Here is a 22,105-nt window from a genome sequence, read left to right as displayed (position 1 = left end):
TGTAACAAAACAATGGAAAAACTTGCCACTCAAAATAATAAAAAAATGACAACTTCAGTTATACTTTATGTAACATTTATTTTAAATATTGATAGATGTATGGAAACCCTACCTTGGAAATTCATGGCTGTCAATCAAAGCAGTGTCTTCCTCTTTGTATGTGAAAGATCTGAAAGAGCCATCACTGAGTGGAAGGAGCTGAAGACCCTCAAGTTCTTTGTATTGTTCATCACCTAAAATGTACTCCAAAAGACTGAGTTTGTCATCTTGGGTGATGTTATCCACACCGGTCCTGTGGAGAATGGCCCTGAGGAATGCTGGAGTCACATGTTTTAGGGTAGTAGGGTTTGGGTAGGCCTCATTTATAGCCCTTGCAACACTAGCTGGTAAAGTGACAAGATTTTCTCCACATGACACTAAAGCCCTTTTAATGGCAGACAATATGTTGGTGCTTGTTGGGCCATTGCAGGGGAAAACAGCTTCTGATGGAGAGATAAACTGTCTTTCATCTTTAGCAAGAGAGAGGATGGCCACGTTCTGTCTGAATAAGTGATGAAAAACATCCACAGTGAGAGCATGCCATTTTTCTTTGTGTTGTATCTGAGTGAGATCTGGCCACAGATTGTACACAGAGGAAACAGGGAGGATAGATTTTTGGGCAAGTTTAATGGCATCTTGAATGATCTTGATGTATGCTTGTGGAAACACCTTCTTCATCAGCATTTCATTCCACAAAGCATGTTCATCATGTCTCTGGTCTTCCTCTTGCCATTTGATGTGTCTTCTATTGTCTGTGAGGCCAAAGCATGCATTGACATAAACTGGGAGTCCTGTCTTATTGGATTCATTGTTTGGAAGGGGGAGAAAGCAGCTCAGTCTGCTCTGGCTACAGTCTCTCTTCTCACCACAGGGGAATGCCAGGTCAACTTGAGGTAAAAAGCTCAACTTCTTTGTAAGCAAATCAAGATCTTCTGCAATGCCCTCTTTCATGGTACATGTTGTCAGAAGCCACTTTGTCTCTTTTTGGTCTTTTGAACTCACAGTTACAACTTTGAACCTTGTTAGACCCTCAGTGACTGACTCCTCTTCTGACTCTAAAACACCATCTGTGGGGACTGAGGATTTCACTTGAAGTCTGGTGTTAACAGCTCCATCTTCACTAATATGTAACAAGGACACAGAGGTGACATTTTTCAAGAAGAGGAGGCTCAAATCTGCATCTGCAATGAAGCTATCAAAAAGCTCAACCACTTTATCTGAGTCATACAGATTATCAGAAATTTCTGATGCTTCATTGCGTAAAGGAAATCTAAAAATTGTCCCACTGAAGTGCTGATCCTCCATGACCACCTTTGACCATCCATGTTCACATACAAGTGAGACTATATCTCTAAATGGTTGAAACTGATCACGTATGTTCAGCAGGACTTCTTGGTCTTCAGCATCATCCAAAGACCACCAAAACCCTCCATTTCTCTCTCCAAATATTTTTTCTTGGGGATCCATCATGCCAAGGTGGCCTGAACTGAATATACTTGGCATATCTGTGGAGAAAGTAAAGATATTTTCTGTTAACTGTTTATGTTTTCCTTGCCATGTGTGCTAATTATAGATAGTTTCACCTGTTGTGTGATAAACGGAGTTGAAGCCGATTCCAAACCTCCCGACTTTGTTTGGGTCATCACGCTTCACACTCCTTCCAGCCATCTGAATTCCTTGCCAGTCTTCATCAGTGAATGTGGCATTGTTGTAGGCATAGAGCGCAGGACCTTTGCAAAAACAAAACATGCTCATGGTGTATGTTTAAGGTATCTATGCATTTCTTGATACATTCTCTGTAGAAGATTGTGGCAGGGCTGTGGTCTGTGGGTTCAGGAGGCAGTGCCAGGAGGCTGGCAGAGCAGCTGGGACTGATCTGGCAATTGGTTGGACTATTTCAATAGCTAGCTGGGTCCAGACAAGAGAGGAGTGCCAGGAGTAAGTCAGCTGAAAAGCTGAGGACTTGGAAAGACTAAATGAAACAAAATGAAGCCTATCCTGACTGCAAAGGGGCATTAAAAAGGATACATCTCTACACAGGTTGGCAGTCTGTTGCATAACCATCCAACCTCATTGTAACACCTATGGCCAATTTAGAGTTGCCATTTAACCGATAAGTATGTCTTTAAACTGTTGGAGGAAAACAGTGTGGAGCCCTTCTGGGGCCCTTCTGTATGGAGCTTACATTTTTTTCTCTGTGCCAGTTTGGGTTTCCTGAGGGAATCCACACTGGCACAGAGAAAACATGACCACTGACCAGTAGCGTTTTTTGATACGGACGACACGGGCGGTTGCCCGGGGTGGCATCGTGGTGGGGGGCGGCATCATGGGCATCGGCAAAAAAAATAAAAATAAAAAATTGCTCGTACTCATGCTGCCCCGACATCAGCCAGCGCATATTGGGAATGGCATAGGCACCGATCGGTTTTCTCTCGCCCATTTGCTGGGAGTAAGGGCGCCCTCCGTTTGCGAGGTGCGCCTGCTGCTTGCCGTACAGGGAGGAGAGGGCGGGGCGGCGGGGGATTCTCTGGCTGGCTGGAGCAGCATCTAATAACCAACTCGCAAAATAAAACAAAATAAAAACAAAACAACAAACACGAAAACACCAGACATCATGATACAGACTTATAATTTGCACCGATGTTTTTTCGAAATTCTATACGCGAAAAGTGAGCACGAGAGCCCTCGGTGCGCCTGCTCGCTGCTGAAGTCAAAGTAAACTTTATTGTCATCTCCGCTACAGTCCAGTATATAGAGAGACGAGACGACGATGCTCCAGTTACAGCAGTGCAAGTAAACAAACAATATATATAAGAAGAGTAAGAAAATAAATATACACTTTAGGACCAGGGGTAAAGGGATCAATAACAATTTAAAATTTATAATTTACAGTTTGATGATTTAAAGTCTCACACACAACCCGTCGAAAGGGGAGGGGGGCAGGCTGCTTCCAAATAGAGCACATTTCATTCATAATGATGTAAATCCAAGCCCATTATGCATTCATGATTTGAATCCTGGGTTGTGTGAAATCCCAGAAATAAACCCTAGACAAAGTGAATCTGTGAACTAAGGTGTAGGTTTGTTAGGTTATGTTGTGGTGATCCTTGAGTTGGGGGATTTGTGTTCATAGTGGAGTGCAAAATTAAAACCAATGTAAGATGGACAAGAAAAGTTCAAAGCCATCAGGTGCTCAGTTTAGAAAAAATAGAAAAGAAGAGGAGGAGAAATGAGCAAAAGATACAGGTAAGCAGATGTGTCATTGGATAATGGCAGGTCATCCTGAAACAATCAGAATCAGAACACTTTATTAATCCCTAAGGAAATAATGTGGGTTACAGTTCTTCCAAAAAGAAATGGTAAAAATAGTAACAGTAACAGACTAAACTCCAAACAATACATTATGTTACAGATTTTAATATTAATTAGTCATTGTCAATTGTTGATTTGTCCTGTTCTCATTGTATGACGAATTATGATGGCTGTTTGGTAGCCGTTTGCATACAATGCATACTCTCCCTCTCTTTATATGTGTGTGTGTCATGAATCGCTGTGTGGCAGGCAGGCAAGCAGGAGTGGTGGATCCAAAATGTAGGACTCAGCACACTCACATAAGACACAGACCTTCACAATAAAACAGGAAACTCAGACACAGGGAACCAGACAAGACGCTGAACTGAACAGACAGATTCACAAACAGACGGGGTGACACCATAGACAGACAGAGATACAGACGCAGACTCAGAGGCAGACCGAAGAGAACTCAAACAATAATAATCATCATAATAATAAACTAGAAAATGATAATAATAAACTTAAAGCGCTGGGTCACCAACCCAGGACCATGACAGTGTGTGTGTGTGGGTGTGTGTTTCTCTGGCGAAATTCAGTATGGTTCCGACAACAGTTTTATATTAATGTATAATCCTTAATATGTTTTATGTGTGTGTGTGTGGGGGGGGGGCACCAGAGGGAGTGTTTGCCCGGGGCGCCAAACAGGCTAGGACCGCCACTGTCACTGACCACTGTTCTATAATAGGACATAAAAGTAGTACCTGAACAGAACCAAGGCTACAAAAATTTTAAAAAGACAACTGAATTTTATTTTTACTTTTCCTGTGAAGCTAAAACTGTCAATTAATTTATATTTTCTATATTCATCTTTTTTAAATGAAAAAACAACAACAACAAAAAAAAAGACTGTTTGAAAACTTCAGTTTTCAGTGAATACCTTGGTATTTTCCCAATTCTTCCGTCCAAAGGCTCTCAGTCCCATAGCTCCGCTCATCATGGATGAAAACCACTTCTGTTGCTCCAGCATCATCTGCATTTTGAATCAGTTCCTGATTGACAAATAAAATAACATTTTCTCAGAGCAGGTATTTTTCCTTGTTTTAGCAGGAAAAGTGATATGATCGATGACTTTGTTCCAAGAAGTGTCCCATCTCTCCAGTGAATCAGCATACCAAACACTGAAAGTGACTCATCTAAATGGGATCTAGCCCTGTTTCTATTAGAATTTTAGGTTTCCCGCATTAATGTCAAAATACAGTGAAAGGAGTTTTGGTTTCTGTTGTTAATAATTATCTGCTGTGTACAGTTGCACATATTTTATTAACCTTTTATTTATTTCTTATTCTTTATTTTCCAACAATGACAACCAAAAGTGATTTACGCTTTGTCACATGTTCACTATGTGTGTTGATTTAACTAACTGGTAAGGCTACATATATTTTATTGTTGAACTCTACTACATTATATTTTTTCATATTTCACCTACCTGAGTGACATATGAAGGATATCTGATAAAATGTCAGCTCAGTATGGTCAAATATTTAAGAGCACCATTCTACAGGGTACTCAAAAATTGCAAATAGCAAAAAAATCTGAAACACCTGAATGAACTAGTATTACATTTAAATTTACAGTCAACATCTAAGTTTCCATTTAGCCCACCAAGACAAGTATCTAAGGAATGTTGCTTGCAATACATATTATGAAGCTCCTTGATGCAAATTTTGGGTTTGCCATAATTTTCTATATAAATAAAATGTGTTTATCTGGCACTGTTATAGTTTTTAAGATCACTGAAACCAGTGCTAATTGCACTAACAAATAAGTTTTGTCACATGGGAGGGGGAGGGTTTTTTTGAAGTGATCCAATCAGAAGTAAAGTAAAATGTCAACACTTGGGAGCAAGAGAAGAGTAGACATATGGACACATTTTGTACTTGATTGCAAGGAAAATAAGGTGCTTTGTAAAGCGTGCAGAGTAACTTTTAGAGGTGAAAACACAACAAACCTATATACTGTTTTGTTTTACTCTACTTAATCAACTTTATATTTATATTTTTCTAACTAAAACTAAAAGAGTTTAGGTGTCTAAATTATCACAACCTAAATGAGGTTTTAGTCAAATGACTATGACAAAGATGAAATTTAAAAATCAAATCAAAATTTGCTGTCAAAATGTACAGATTGAAACAATAAAAAAAAAAGCATGTCACTTGTGCTCACATAACAACACAAATTTGTAGCCTCAACAGAAGACAGAGCTTCAAATATGAATGTTACTGCAAAGTGTTTTTGTCACTGTAAACTACATATTTTGTTTTCTGTTCTCATGCTGACCTCCCATAAGGAACCCAGTATGAGTAGAGGTCTCTTTTTTCCCCTCTTTGTAATTAACCGCTGATCTGTACCATAAGTCATCCTTGCGGGGGTTGTCGGAACAGTATGCGCAGTCGCACTAAGGACAGATGTGCTCAGAGGCATGCCCCGTAACGTGTATGGAGCAGTCTGTCGTGCGGCAGGAATAAGTTGTACAAAGTCCATGTAAGTTACGATAATACTTTGATAAGTATGGTAAGTGTGTTTCTAATGTAAGGTATGTTGCTGCGTTTGTATTGTGAGCTATCTGAAAACCTTTTTGTTCTGTACTTACATCCATGTGCTATTTTTTAGCTTAGACATGTGTGTCATGCAAGCTAGCAGCACCCCATGAGAAACGGGCCGAAGTGTTTAAGTGTTCACCGGAGTTTGCACCCTTGGCAAGCGGACTGAGCTATGTGATGAGAGGTGATCTGTTGTTATATTTTATTTAACCGAACTGTGTAACCCCTTGATGCTGTTTGAAGTAACCCCTTTTATTTTATTTAATCTGTGACTGTATATCTCAGAATTACTTGTTTGAACTTACCTGAATTAACTTAAGCTCATTGTTGTTATTGCTCATTGTTATAGTTCAAAAGGACTGTATGGGTATCAATTTTTTCTTATTTTATAGTTTTCACGGTGCTCAATGTCCAGAGAATGAGCCGTGTGTGGTGAGGAAATAAATGGCTGCACCCGTTAGAGACTCTTCTGTCGTTCTTGATGCCAAGGGCTGCTACACTCTTCCACTTGACCATTGTATTGTACATTTCATTGTTTTTTCCAAATTACTACCCTTCTCCGACACGTCTTCCCACATCATGTCTTTGCTATATATGTATGGTGGGGGGGGGGGTCCAATTTCACTGCAGGTGTAAACATTGCATGTGACAAATAAAAAGCTTGATTGATTGATTGATATTTGATCCTTTCATTTTGAAATATCATCACTTCTTTTTAAAACTGACCAAAATTAGTTTATGAATTAATGAGTTAAAACCATGAACATTATAACATTACTCACTGAAGTCCATCATGAGGCCTTGAGCTGAGCATATTTTGCTATCCTGTTTTTAAGAAACCGAATGTGCAAATGGTAGATCTCAGTTTCCAGATCTCAGTAGGAAACCACACGGCTAACTTAGCCAGTTAGCACACCCTAGGTAATCCCCCTTTCTGAAAGTTAGATGTAATCATAATTTACAAAATGGGCTTTTTAATTGGTGTGGTCCAAAATGTTAACTAAGATCATAAATGTACTTGTGAAGCATTTACTGAGGTCAGGACCAAGGGCCTGGTTCCCGCAAACTTCTAAAGAATAAGAAATATTTCTACAACCCTATCAAGTATTTTGTGAAGTGGCTGATATAATGGGCTTTTGGCAGAACATTATACCAACCTTCAAAATTTGTCCACCATCTGGATATCGACGTAGAATATCTTTCAGGTAGTCAATGAAGGGCGGTGCTGTGGCCCCGAAAGAAGTCCTAAAAAAAAAAAAAAAAAAAAAAAAAAGTGCAAAATTAATGGTAAGAAACTAAAGAACATATAGTTTGAACTGAAAGTAACCCAAAATGAGTCCTCATACATTATAGGTGTAGATAATATTGTATTACTTTACATGTATATAGTTACTATTTAGTATTTTAGGGAATTGGTTACAAATATACTATTTCATGGAGATCATTGAAGTTGTGCACTCAAAGACTAATAAAAAACATTTCATATAGGGGTTTGAATATTTACACACTGAGCAGTAATTCACACTGTGTGGGAAAACAATTCCATGTTCAATTACAGAGATAAGACTGGAAGTGTAGGGTGTAACCGTGCCCCTCCCTATAAACAGGCACACAGTGTATGAAGATTACTATAGTTCACTTTCATCATCATCATCATCATCATCAATTGCTTTCACCATGCAAAAATTAATAATATTGTCAGTCAAACATTAGAAATTGACAGTTGAATTTCAGTTGGGAAGTGATTGTTTACCTTATCAGAATCATAAACCTCCATGCATAATTTTCCTTTTATTACTGACATGTTTTTTTCAGTCACTTTTGAATCACAGAACAGTCGTCTTAAAATGGTAGTGTAGCTACACTGAGTTTACATTTAGGAGGTAATAAAATGATTGCAATATTGCTGAAAGCACTTTTTTTTTTTAAATCACAGAAAACTAACCAGTCACCAGTAAGGCAACTGATAAATAATCTGACCTACAAGCAAACTGAAAAATAACATTAGTGCCAAAATCATATCAATATCCATCACTATTCAAAATTCAGGAAGTGCTGAATATCATACCACTTTATTTATGAAGCACTTTTAAAACCAACAATAACAGGGCAAACCAAAGTGCTGTACAACAGCACCAAATATAAAAGACAAACACAGGCCAGAAGTTAAAAGACACAGAAACACGAAAGACCTGTAGCAGTTAAACAAACATATACATAACATTAAAATACACAAGACTTTAAGATCACAACTGTCCCTGAAGGCAAGGCTACACTAAAATATTGATGTTTTATCTTTTTTTTTTTTTTTTTTTTTTTAATTACAGCTTGCTTATATCAGCCTGTTTTTTTAAAACGACAAACTGATGTCTGACCTTCGATCTGGCTTCTAAAAGCTGTAAAAACTTAACATTTTAGGATATATCATAATGAAGTGTGTGATTTAGCAAAGTTTTATCATTGTAATGTTGTAAGGCATTTATGTAGAAAAAAGGTCAACTTTGACCTTGGGCATAACAATGGAGGTCAAGGTCAAATCCTTAACCAACCTAGGTAGTTATGTCCTGCAAGGTCTAGCAAGCCATAAAAAATTGTGGGTAATATAATATTTTCACATTTGCTCCGACCTTGACTTTGACCTGATAGACTGCTAATAAACACACAGACAAACAAAAGGGACCTATTACACAATCACTCCCTTGAGTGCTGGGTGGGGTAATAAGGAGAACTCACCGAGCTTTCTTCTTTGCTTTCAGACTCATAATTCTGGGTTTGGTCCTTGTAAGAACTTCATGGTATTGTGACACATTCTAAAAATTAGTTTTTTGTAATTATCTGCAAATATTTCCAATTATTAAACTAAAACAAAACAAAATATTTTTTAAAAAGTTGCATACAGTAACTGTTATTTAAAATAAAGCAAGCAAAACTCTGTCAGGGATTTGGTTTAATTCTGCAAACTTTTCAGTACTATCCCCGATAAGCAGCCAACTTCCTGGAAGACAGAAAAACAATCAAATATTAATCACCTAAAAAGCCCAACAATTTGTACTTTAAAATTGCTTTTCGACACAAAGCAATTAGGGGTGGGCGGTAGAAACGATCTGAATTTGGCCGAGAGTAGAGATACCGCCCTGCGGCGATTGCGCGTGTTGATGGTGTCATCAAGCTGTGACTGTTTTGGTAGAAAGCATGGGGAGGAGAGGAGGTCCTCATAAAGAAGAGTGGTGCGATGCCGGCCATGTGAACCTGGTTTGGGTTTAAGCAGTCGGATGTTGAGCAGAAAAATATCATCTGGGCGACAGTAATAGCGAAGAGAGGGAATACAAGTAATTTGTTTTATCACCTCAAAACGAAGCACGTTTTGGAATTTGAGTAAAGCCAAAAACCGCGCCTTCCACAAACGCCCAGTCAGTTAAGTGGAAAGAAAAAACGTGGCTTTGCACCTAGCCCTACACAGCAGCAGACTGATATTTTCCACGCCTTTTCCAAAGGCACTCTGTATGAGAAAACGAATCGGGGTGGATATTACAAATGCCATTATGTGTACTTGTGTAAGAACAGGGTGTCGTTTCTTACGGTGGAGAAAAGCGGCTTTAAAATATGATTAAGACACTCGATCCACGTTACAAGGTACCTGACCGCAACAACTGAAATGCCCAAAGTTATGACTAAGTCCGCGAGCAAGTGAAAAAACTCCGGACAATTTAAAATTTTGTTTTAGTGATATTTTACTTGTATTTTTTTAATTCAAAAATTTTTGCGCATTTATCTTCATTTATATTTGTTATCTAAGAATTTTCTGTTACATTATTTGGAAAAAAGATCTGTTACATCTGAAAAATTATTTGAGAGGTTTTGTAATGTAACTTTTTTTTCAAGGTTTTGCACAATAAATGTTCTTAAAATGGCATTCTATACTTTTTTGAAGTGTGTTTATTCTTCTGCAATGTATCTGGTATGTGAGTATGTTCAGTCATGTACAGAAGAAAAGAATATATGGTAATGTATGTCGCACATGTTTTAAATTATATCGCAATATGGATTTTAGGCCATATCACCCAGCCCTAAAAGCAATGCCACAAAAGCTACACAATTAATATATATTAAAATTATAGTACCTCGCTCGTGAAAGTGAATGGTCCCATCTGTTCCAGTGATAGTAGTGATACTACATTATTCTGCTTTATATAAAGACTGCAAGTGCCCAATCAAGACGTCGCACGTTGGTTCCGGTCAAGTTTGGTCCCGTTTTCTCCGTTATAAATTTGGAAACGAAACTAAAAGAAACAAAAGGAGCCATTCTGGTATTGTTTTCTCTAATGTTCCCGCTGAAACGAAACTTTCTGAGCTCCAACAGGTTATCTGTTGACGTCCCACCGCTCGCTAGATGATGCTGTAAACCCATTTAAAATGGTTTTGGGGAAGGGGGCTTTTTCAGCTTTATTGGACAGACACAGATTTTTGAAACATTTGAAACAAAATCTCCTGTTTTTTCAATAGATAGCAGTGTCATTCGTTAAGTAACTTATTGGAGATGGTTTATCTAAATTTCAGGATCGGGACCACACCTCTATACACGAACTTCCGATTCTTCAGGTTCTTCTCTCAGAAGTGGGTCAGACTGTACTTAAGTATCTTAGGTATCTATATTTTACTTGAGTACTTATTAACTTTTTACTTTTACTCCCTACATTTTAAAACAAATATATTTACTTTGTACGTTTTACATTTTCATAACGATCCGTTACTTTTGGTTAAGCGCTGTCATTTATAACGTTTATGTTCGGGAGTTAAAGTGGGTCGGAAGGAGTTCATATGATGTGTTTTAAAAATTATGTATTTTCATTTTGTGAAAGATCTTAGATTTAGAAGTAGTTTTTCACCAGGTGCACCAAGACAAATTTGACCAGGTGCCAAAGAGTAACAGTATGTGAGTATTTACAGCAGTTCAACTCAAAGCTGTTGGCAGTTATTTTGAGATGGTGAATTCAAATGTGTGGGAATGATACATTCATTTCAGGCTTATTTTTCCTTGGTGGATTTGTCTTCAGCAGACAGGTGGTTCAAATCTGGGCAGTTGGAAGTAGTTAGTTTCTGATTGGATAATTAAAACTGAAGGCATTTACATGTCTGTAGTGTAATCTCTCACATTTCAGCTAATCTTACTTCATTGAATATCTCTGTTTTTAGTCTTTATAGTTTATCTCCCCACTCACACACAGTGAGTCTCAAAATAAACCCACACAACAGTTCAAGATTAAAAACTAATTATAGCAGACTCGCGCAGAAATATTTATGAGTCTTTATTTTGTACAGTCAGATCAGACAAATGGGAGTCTCAAAGTCGGTTTCTCTCGGTCTGACACAGAGTTTTGTGTTTTTTTTGGAAGAACCCCTTTTATGTTTATGGTCTTCAGACTTCTGTGTAATATTGATAACAGATACAACTGGCTCAGACATGGATGGAGTTTCAGAAGGAGGTTGCTCACTGGGAAGAACATCTGACATTGTAGGATGTAATTAACACAAATATCTAATCAGCCAGCCACTTGGCTGGAAATCAGTGCATTTAGGCATGTAGACATGGCCAAGATGGCCAAACGAAGTTCAAACTGAGCATCAGAATGGTGAGAAGAAAAGGTCATTTAAGTGACTTTGAATGTGGTATGTCTACAGGTGCAAAATGGGCTGATCTGAGTATTTCAGAAACTGCTGATCTACTGGGATTTTCCCACACAACCATTTCTGGAAGGACAAAAGTAGAAGTAGCAAGCCTGAAAGAACTCCTCTACAGCAGAGGAAAGCTTACAGTCTTTACTGGACTGTGTGTGGAAAAAGAAAAGATGGATTTTAAGCCTGGTTACCTCACTTACCTTTTTACTCTGTACATTTTTATGCCTTAACCTGCATAATTTGTGTACTACTACATTAATGTATTGTACTGACCTCTTGTGGTAAGATCGAATCATGTAACTGCTGTGCTGTCTTATTTGTCAGTTACTGCCTTATGATGGCTCTGAATGTCTCAATGTCAGCGACCTCTATCTCTGTATTTGATCACCACTCCACATAGGCACTATATTTCTTTGCACTATGATCAATTTACACATGTACTCTGCATACTGCAACAGAGCACTGGTCTTTTCAGCCATTTCAGAACTGCTGTGTTTGGAGTGCAATATATGATTTTCCATTTATATTCCATACTTAATCCTTTTGGAGCTTTTTAGGTTGTTAGGCAGGATAATGGTATCACATTGAATTTAAGGTGTTAAAAATACACAGTAACTGATGCTCATGTTAACAAATAAATAAAATTTTAATGAGGAGCCACCAAATAAAGTATCTGGAGTAATCTGGACTTCTTTAAGTTTACTTGAAGACTTTTCACCTCTCATCCGAGAAGCTTCTTCGGTTCTAAGGTCAAATGGTGGAGAGTCCCAGATATAAACCTAGTGGGAGTATCCCCCCACAGAGGGACAAAAGGACCCCCTGATGATCCTCTAATCGCCTGAGCCAAGGTGTGAAACTGGGTGTGGGTCCCAATCAGCCAGAGTTTCGGACACAAATGAAAAGAGCGCACCTTTAAGAGGGAAAAAAGTATACATGTACAATAAATTAAAAAATAAATAAATAAATAAATACAGTGTATACAAAAGTATATAAGAATGAACAAGTGAAAATGCAGTTGTCGTACAGTGATTAGTCCTTTAGAATATATTGCACAGTTAAAAAAAAGAAAATATTGCACAGTTAAAAGTTTGTATTTTCACAGTGGTTTATCCCTGAGCATATTTGTTAATGCAACAGTCCCGGTGTATGTGCTGTTTCTCAGTCTGTTTGTTTTGTCTTTTATTGTCGTGTACCGTGTAACGACGTGTCGTGTTGTTACCTGAGGGTAACAAGCGGAATAGGTGACAGGTGGAGTGGGATGTATCCTCAGATTTGTTCCTTCTGAGGTCAACAATTATTTCTTTGTTTTTTGTGGCTGCACCATGATGACAGTTTTTCCACTTCGTCCCTGTATGCAGACTTATTTCCCGCCGTGATAAGCCCGATTACAGTTGTGTCATCCACAAACTTCACAATAGTGTTGTACAGGTGGATGGTGTTGCAGTATATAGGGTGTACAGTAGAGGACTTTGCACACATCCCTGAAGGGGAGCCGGTCTTGAGGTGCTGAGGATGGGCGGGGCCCTACTTGGACTCTCTATGGGCGGTCACTGAGAAAGTCCTTGATCCAGAGGGAGGCAGAGGTCGTGCAATTCGGTTACCAGCCTGGCAGGGATTATGAGATGAGATGAGAGATGAGATAGCCTTTATTTGTCAGTTGCAGGTCTTTTGCCCACAACCGAGATGACAGACCTTGCCGACCGTACATACAATACACAAACATCACATTGGGGAGACAGGTCAGGCTAGGTAGCGAGGAAAAAAAACATCGAAATGTGTAACACAGAAGGATAATGCAGGAATGCACAGATATCAACACACCATAGCACAATAAACACAGTCAGCAACATGGGAAAGAGTTCCAGTGTGTACATCTGATCTGGGACCGCTGCAATCTTTCGACTGCGCTTCCAACTGACCCGGTGTCCACATCAGAGGGGAGGTAAGCGTTGGAGGTGGCGTTGAATCCGGGGTAGGGAGGGTGATGCGTCAGTGAGTGCTTATCAGTATCAGTATATGTATGTGTGTGCGTGTCCATAGTTCAGCTGAGACAGTGTCCTTTGCCCTGCCAGGCTAAGTAAACAGTCTTCCAGCCAACCCAGGTGGCCTTGCATGGAATGGGAAGGAACAGACTAAACACAGTCGTTATCAGGGAGTTTTGTTCAGCTCCGGCCTTGCAGCTGGCGCCAAAGGGGTATCCGCATAAATGATGGTATTTTTTACTTTAGTGCGAACAGCTCATATGAATTTCAAAGCAGTTCTACAGTCCAACAATGGTCTCTCAATCTCCCGTTGGAGAGCCGTGAGCTTCGCCATACTTGCGTTCTGTGATGTTGTCATTTCTTGTGCTCAAGGAGCCAATTTCTGAGAACTCACGGCAGTGTGCCTCCCCGAGATGTCATCCGATTTGCGCCCAGAGATGTTATTCTGGGCTAGCCCTTCCGAGATGTATCCAGTCTGCAGTCAGAGATCTTATTCTGAGTATTCACAGCAGCCGTAGCCTCTCCAAGATCTTATCCGTGCTGACTCAATGAGCCCATTTTGAGAAACTCACGCCTCTCCCATCGTTCCAATCCCAGCGGGCAGCCTTGTGGGGGTTTGAACAGCCAGTTCCGCTTTCTTAATTCTTCGATAAGTCAGGGCCAAGCCAGCTCTGATCAGCCAGAACCCTGTTACCATGGTTCCGAATAGGTAGATATCTTCAGCACTCAGGCTCACCCAAGCCCAAACTTCTCGTTGAGAAAGGGGTGTCAATTGCATTTAGGGACCAGTTGATCCAATCCATAATTCCTCTTTTAGGTTTTAGAGAACAGACTGTGAGAGAATGTTCCAGGGAAATACAAAAAAAACACGAGAGTGTTAAAAGGTGAGCTGAAATCAATAAAAAGAAGCCTGACGTCACTGTCCTTTTGTTCTAAATGAATTAGGGTTGGAAGGCTGTGGCATCTTCTGTTGATCTGTTCTTCATGTATGCAAACTGGTGGGAATCGAATGTGGCTGGGAGTCCTCGAATGATCTGAGTTCTGACCAGTTTCTCGAGACTCTTCAAGATGACTGGAGTAAGAGCCTCTGGCTGGAAATCGTTTAGGCACTGGATGGTAGTTTTCTTTGGAATGTGGATGATGGTAGAGGACTTCTGGCAGGGTGGAACGGTGGCCTGTGTTAAGGACAGGTTGAATATTTTAGTAAAGACTCCTGTGAATGTCAGATGTGACTTACTGAAAGGAAGTATGGCCTCTAGAAATTTAAGGAGGATTTGGGAACTCTGTCCCTCATTTTGTTAATTACATTCACTGCCCACACTTAAAACAGAAAACACATTTACAGTGCAGTTTTGTTTAGAGGTTATGTGAACATAATGAAAAAAAAAACTCTCCAAATTATAATTCTTGTGAGTTTTAAAGTCTTACCAGTTTCAGAAGAGGTTTGACTTCTTCTTCCTCAAAATCCTCTAATTCAAACTCCCAAAGCCTTCAAAAGAAAACAACAGCATTTAAACTCCATTACAAACAGACTTTCAGGTGTGAGGTGGATGGTCTGAAAAGCTAACATTAAAGTATAAAAAACTGCACTTCCTCAAATGACCAATTAAAGCTTACTCCGAAATCAAGTCATTTCCCTTGTACTTCTGTTGTTAATATGCACAATATGACAACAGAAGTTGTCATGATCCTGGGTCTTCACCCAGTGTTTTCAGTTTTGGGCTTTCAAATTCTGTTTGACATTCTCTGTCTAGAATATTTAGGTTATGTTCTTGACCTTTGTTGCTTTGTATTTATTCCCTTATTTCAGGTATCAGCCTTCCCCTGTGTTCCCCTTTCCTTGTCAAGTTTCCATCCCTGTTTGTGATTTTGTTACTTTGTTTTATTTTTGCTAAGTCTCTTGCCTTTTGTATGTCATTTTCACTTTAACTCCCTTTTTCTAGTTAACCTTGATTTGTTCCTGCCATGTTTCCCACCTGTTCTCCCTCATCATGTGCTATGTATATATGGGTTGTGTCCCAATCCAGCGATCTGTGTATTTAAGCCCTGTGTTTCTCTGTGTCCGTGTCGCAATCTACCATCATATGCTGTGTGTTCTGTATGCCCGTGTAAGTTATTGGAATTCTTAGTTTTGTTCTGTTTGAGTTCACGTTTGTCTCCGGAGTCTGCACTTTGGGTCCTTTTCCTGCCTGCACACAGCCTTCACATGACACATTCCTGTTCTTCCTATGTCTTGAGTAGGGATGGATATTAATAATAATGAATAATAATAGTAATTCTTTTTCAATACTTACAGAGCAGGAAAGAAGATTTTCAAGTGAGCTATGTAGAAGCTTTTGTTTTGTGATTAGTTTTTGACAAATATATACATACATAAATTCAGCTTTTTGTAACCAGATACCTATTTTTCAACCAGCACTGCAAAATTTAAAATACACATTAATACCAGTCATCATCTATCATCGAAATTACGTCATTGATTTTTCTTGTGTACAATATACTTGTGAATATTACATCTCGGAATGAACTCATTTCATTTTATGACGATGTATGAGCTCATTTAAATAAAAAAAAAAAAAAGTCAAAACCCCCCCCAAAACCCTTTATAGCTAAGCATGAAAATCAAATACATTTTTGTTGACCTTATCCTTGCTATATCATCACTTCATCAGCACTTACCTCGTGTATATATGAATTTCAACCCCAGTTTAATTTTTTTCTGTTTAATCTTGCTGTTTTGTTTAGGTTATTTTTTTGGAGCAACAGCGCCACGCTTCATGACTATCTGAAAAATATTCTACGTAGATATCCAGATGGTGAACACATTTTAAAAGTTGTTATAATGGTCTGTAAAAACTCATTATAACAACTACTTTATAAAATGCTTCATCTTTTTTTAAATAGTTTTTTTTATACTCTTATTATGTTGTCAATATATGGAGATTGTTTCTTTTCATATGGCTTAAAAAAATTCCTGCTGCATTATATAAAACTACACTCGGGTGAATATTTTGCCTCGACTGTTACATCCTGTCCAAATGATTCCGGTTATATTTTCAAATAGGGTGATGAAGGGTCTGAATGCCTGGCTAAGCTTTTTTATATGGTGCAAACGTAGGCCAAAACTTAAGATGGCTACACTCCCAGGTTCAGAAGGGGGTCTAGACTTACCAAATATTAGAATATATCAAATGTGTACTCACATGTAGTATATTCATGATTGGGGCGCAAATAACTTGCGCTGTAGCTGGTTGGGAACTGAAACTTCCCTTTCAAAGTATCCACAGTGAAAGAAAAGAGAAAGAAAAAACCAACGAGAATGGTATGCGACAAAAAGAAAAAGAAAAAAGAAAAATAACTTGAAACGTTCCAATTAACAAGGACGGAGGGTGACAGTGTTATATCTGCTATGACATCATACTGGTATTGCTAGGTTAAACACATGTTAATGCAAGAGAGTGTGAGTGGATAAGAAAAGAGTGTAGTGGATTCTTATCTGGAATGAAGTCAATACAACCACGGAGTGATGCCGGAGTCGTGGTAGAGCTGTCCGTCCATGTAGAGTCGGTCCACAGCGATGACAGCGCGGGAGCCTTTCTGGATGAAGCTACGTCGGACTGGGAACAGGACCTTGCGTCGTTCCAGGATCTCTTTGGGGTGGTCGTTTACGCCGAAGTCCGTTCCTTTCAGCTCTCTGCCGCAACTCTTCACCTGTTCCTTCTGTTTGAAGTGGCCGAATTTGGTCGCAATTGGACGTGGTCTCCCGGTCGCCAACCTCATGGCCCTGATACGATGCACTCTTTCAAACGCGATGTTCTTCACGGTGTCCTCAGGCAGCTTCAGGTGTGTTTTAATGAAGCTTTTCCACCGCTATTTCCGTGTCCTCTCCAGCAGATTCTGGAATACAAGAGAGCACAAGGTTATCTCTCATGCTACGGGCTTGTAGATGATAACAGTCTCTCTTTTTTTTCTTCTATGTTTAGCTGGGTCACGTTTTCGGTAAAAGATCTGACCGACTCCCGTAGCGTGGCGTTTTCAGCAGTCTCCAGGGATTCTCTCAGAGATTTAAATTCCCGGTGTGAAATCTCCACCAGGGACATCCTCGCATCAAAACTGGACAATCGCTTGTCGATTGACTCCAGAATGTCTGCAAAGTCATTGCCGGTGTTGTGCCGAAAAGTGATTGTCTGCCAGAAAGTGATTGCAGCTGCTTAAAGCTGTAGAACCCAGATTACTTACGTAGACAGCTACTTTCTTGCAACTGATATAAAGTGCAAAATAAATAAGTAAACAAAACATTTAAAAAAAACATTCATGCATTTGTTATTAGGCAAAGCTATGGAATTATGGAACTTCAACGTTTCTTGTAACCAAATTATGGCACTTGTCACAGGTTTGTTTGCAGTGTATAGCACAGTCACGAATAAATACGGCAGCATGATGTAATAATTAATGAATACAGGTTTAGTATATCTACTCTCGTTTTTTATATTTGTTATGAGACTGCAGAATAGTAGTTAAAACAATAAAGAACTATTGTGCCAATATCCCCATGACTCTATGGGCACATATTGCTCTTGTGGACAATTGTTCCACTTCAGCAGCTCTTCATCAGGAAATGGTCTGCAGTTTTTTCTTACAGGAAAACGGAACTGATTATTTCATTCCGATAATATGGTGTTGCACAAGGTAAGTAACATATTTTCTCAGTACGAAGGAAGACTAATTAAAATCTATGTTTATCCATGTCTAGTATCTTTCCTCCCGTGGAATGTGGAAGCTCCACATTGTTTAAAGTGAAGTACAGCAGTAATTCATAGGCTGTTCCCCATTTGACTAATTTTACATGTCATGGCGACTGTATTTGATACAGTAACAAAGCTGATTTGTCCATAAGCTGGAGAGATGTGATTTAGCTATATCATCTATGTCAGTCCTAAAAGCTGTATCGCTCTCAAGTAAAACAAAGTCTATGATATGTTTCTCTGAGATTTTCTCATCAGCTCTTCTGTATTTATGCTTTCTTCTAGATAAAATAAGTGCTGAACTTTCTGTCAATACCCACCCTATTACTGAATATAATACAAAAAAATTTGTAAGACTCATTGTAAACATGTGTTTCATAAAACAAATTATGACTATATGAGTGAATATATGAGTCGCTAAAGCAACATCCTCCTTGTACTACTGCATGGATCTTCTACTTGTACAGGCAAGAGATGTTGAATCAAATGTAGATGACAGAAAATCCATTCATTTATCAAAGGCTATGACAGACACTGGAAATATGGGCACATATTGCTCTTGTGGACAATTGTTCCACTTCAGCAGCTTTTCATCAGGAAATGGGCTGCAGTTTTTTCTTGCAGGAAAACGGAGCTGCTTATTTCATTCCGATAATATGGTGTTGCACAAAGTAAATAGCATATTTTCTCAGGAAGAAAGAGTAGTAAAGTAAAATCTATTTTTATCCACTTCTAGTGTCCTTCCTTCCCGTGGAATGTGGAAGCTCCACATTGTTTAAAATGAAGTACAGCTTACAGTAATTCATAGGCTGTTCCCCATTTGGCTAATTTTACATGTCATGGTGACTTTATTTGATACAGTAACAAAGCTGAATTGACCATTAGCAGGGGAGATGTGATTTAGCTATATCATGTACAGGGAGTGCAGAATTATTAGGCAAATGATTATTTTGTCCACATCATCCTCTTCATGCATGTTGTCTTACTCCAAGCTGTATAGGCTCGAAAGCCTACTACCAATTAAGCATATTAGGTGATGTGCATCTCTGTAATGAGAAGGGGTGTGGTCTAATGACATCAACACCCTATATCAGGTGTGCATAATTATTAGGCAACGTCCTTTCCTTTGGCAAAATGGGTCAAAAGAAGGACTTGACAGGCTCAGAAAAGTCAAAAATAGTGAGATATCTTGCAGAGGGATGCAGCAGTCTCAAAATTGCAAAGCTTCTGAAGCGTGATCATCGAACAATCAAGCGTTTCATTCAAAATAGTCAACAGGGTCGCAAGAAGCGTGTGGAAAAACCAAGGCGCAAAATAACTGCCCATGAACTGAGAAAAGTCAAGCGTGCAGCTGCCAAGATGCCACTTTCCACCAGTTTGGCCATATTTCAGAGCTGCAACATCACTGGAGTGCCCAAAAGCACAAGGTGTGCAATACTCAGAGACATGGCCAAGGTAAGAAAGGCTGAAAGACGACCACCACTGAACAAGACACACAAGCTGAAACGTCAAGACTGGGCCAAGAAATATCTCAAGACTGATTTTTCTAAGGTTTTATGGACTGATGAAATGAGAGTGAGTCTTGATGGGCCAGATGGATGGGCCCGTGGCTGGATTGGTAAAGGGCAGAGAGCTCCAGTCCGACTCAGACGCCAGCAAGGTGGAGGTGGAGTACTGGTTTGGGCTGGTATCATCAAAGATGAGCTTGTGGGGCCTTTTCGGGTTGAGGATGGAGTCAAGCTCAACTCCCAGTCCTACTGCCAGTTTCTGGAAGACACCTTCTTCAAGCAGTGGTACAGGAAGAAGTCTGCATCCTTCAAGAAAAACATGATTTTCATGCAGGACAATGCTCCATCACACGCGTCCAAGTACTCCACAGCGTGGCTGGCAAGAAAGGGTATAAAAGAAGAAAAACTAATGACATGGCCTCCTTGTTCACCTGATCTGAACCCCATTGAGAACCTGTGGTCCATCATCAAATGTGAGATTTACAAGGAGGGAAAACAGTACACCTCTCTGAACAGTGTCTGGGAGGCTGTGGTTGCTGCTGCACGCAATGTTGATGGTGAACAGATCAAAACACTGACAGAATCCATGGATGGCAGGCTTTTGAGTGTCCTTGCAAAGAAAGGTGGCTATATTGGTCGCTGATTTGTTTTTGTTTTGTTTTTGAATGTCAGAAATGTATATTTGTGAATGTGGAGATGTTATATTGGTTTCACTGGTAAAAATAAATAATGGAAATGGGTATATATTTGTTTTTTGTTAAGTTGCCTAATAATTATGCACAGTAATAGTCACCTGCACACACAGATATCCCCCTAAAATAGCTAAAACTAAAAACAAACTAAAAACTACTTCCAAAAACATTCAGCTTTGATATTAATGAGTTTTTTGGGTTCATTGAGAACATGGTTGTTGTTCAATAATAAAATTATTCCTCAAAAATACAACTTGCCTAATAATTCTGCACTCCCTGTATATCCGTCCTAAAAGCTGCATCACTCTTGAATAAAACAAAGTTTTTCTGAGAGATGTTCTCATAAGCTCTGATGTATTTTTGTTTTCTTCTAGATAAAATAGGTGCTGAACTTTCTGTTAATACCCACCTGGCAACTTTTCTGTTGCTAGGTGGGTATTCAGTAATAATACATGGTGTTCTAGCTAAACCGGTTTTCATGTTGCCTCGTGATCAGCTATTAACAAACTGCAGAGCTCGTGATTCATCACATTTATAACAACTCTGATGTGTCCACCTCAACCTTCACAACTAGAACCTAAGCTCCAAAACCCAAAACATGTCTTTGCGTTAATGAGTTGAGTCTCTTCAACACAAAATATACTAATAGAAGAATGTACCTATTGCAGTTCCCTCCAGGCTTGGATTAGATGTGTCATTAAGGCAAGTGTCTAATATGCTTGTAACACCTTGAGCTCCCATTGTATCGCACTAACTTTGTAAAGATCCTTACTTCTTTTTTCTATCTTGACATCCCTTCAGAAACAGGCGCCACCCTGCTGTATGTAGAGATTTAGTGTAAATTATCAGTTGAAGGAGGAGAGAACAGGAGGCAAAACACAAGGACCAAATCTGATATATATGTGAACTTTTTCCTTACAAACAATATATGGAAACATGTATTTGCCAGATATGTTGTTAAGGTGTCATTATATTCATAACATGACTTTACAATGAATAAAAAAAATGCTTTTAACTTTAACTCGTGCTTCTCTTCACTGACAACTGAACATTCAAATGGGGTCCAATGACATTTTTTAGATTTAGGTTCATTATCTGCTAACACCCAATTAGAATTTCCTTTGTAAAAACAAGATTCTGGTGGAGACCATATAGACATGTTAGGTAGTTGGGTTGATTATACCACTTGTTGGCTTGAAGGTGGTTGGAGGTACACTTGGAATTCTAATTCAACAAACTCCATTTACTAATATGGATGATTAAGATTCACACAGACAATTTTTGAGAAACTTAAGTACATTTAATGATCATGTACAATCGTTTCTTATTCTTTCTAATGGATCTCGTCTCTAATTACGTTTCTTTGAGTTCAGTATATGTAAACGTAATCTTTAAGTGAGCATCACTGTCTTTAAACTGCCCAAAACACTTTGATTCAATGGTTTGTCTAATCTTGTGCATGGCTGATCTCATCTTAGCATAGATGTCTTTTGTATGTTCATCTCAGCCGCAGCTCATGAATTGCAGAGCTCAAGTAATCTTGAATTTGAGCAATCTCAGGCTACGTCC

General features: G+C 39.0%; 1 protein-coding gene across 3 annotated transcripts in view; it reads right to left on the bottom strand.

Moving 5' to 3' along the window:
* The window catches only part of LOC146370510 (sacsin-like), a 55,124-nt gene that overhangs the window by 12,904 nt on the left and 20,115 nt on the right, over positions 1 to 22,105 (bottom strand). Inside the window, exons 1-8 of one of the 3 annotated variants that reach the window (XM_084908685.1) lie at positions 17,112 to 17,202; positions 15,020 to 15,080; positions 10,055 to 14,766; positions 8,667 to 8,928; positions 7,091 to 7,178; positions 4,271 to 4,382; positions 1,623 to 1,769; positions 113 to 1,544 (exon numbers count right to left, since the gene is read on the bottom strand). In XM_084908685.1, the coding sequence (XP_084764811.1) occupies positions 113 to 1,544; positions 1,623 to 1,769; positions 4,271 to 4,382; positions 7,091 to 7,178; positions 8,667 to 8,695 (1,808 nt within the window). In that variant the 5' untranslated portion in view covers positions 8,696 to 8,928; positions 10,055 to 14,766; positions 15,020 to 15,080; positions 17,112 to 17,202. Of the gene's footprint in view, positions 1 to 112; positions 1,545 to 1,622; positions 1,770 to 4,270; positions 4,383 to 7,090; positions 7,179 to 8,666; positions 8,929 to 10,054; positions 14,767 to 15,019; positions 17,489 to 22,105 lie in introns of those variants that run through there. The other 2 variants (XM_084908684.1, XM_084908683.1) reach the window with 2 other exon arrangements.

Source organism: Perissodus microlepis, chromosome 16 (assembly GCF_051167445.1).
Source record: "Perissodus microlepis isolate ML-2025 ecotype Zambia chromosome 16, ASM5116744v1, whole genome shotgun sequence".
NCBI classification, from domain to species: Eukaryota; Metazoa; Chordata; class Actinopteri; order Cichliformes; family Cichlidae; genus Perissodus; species Perissodus microlepis.
The sequence above is the reverse complement of the archived record's forward strand: the minus strand, read 5'-3'. Positions and strand labels throughout refer to the sequence as shown.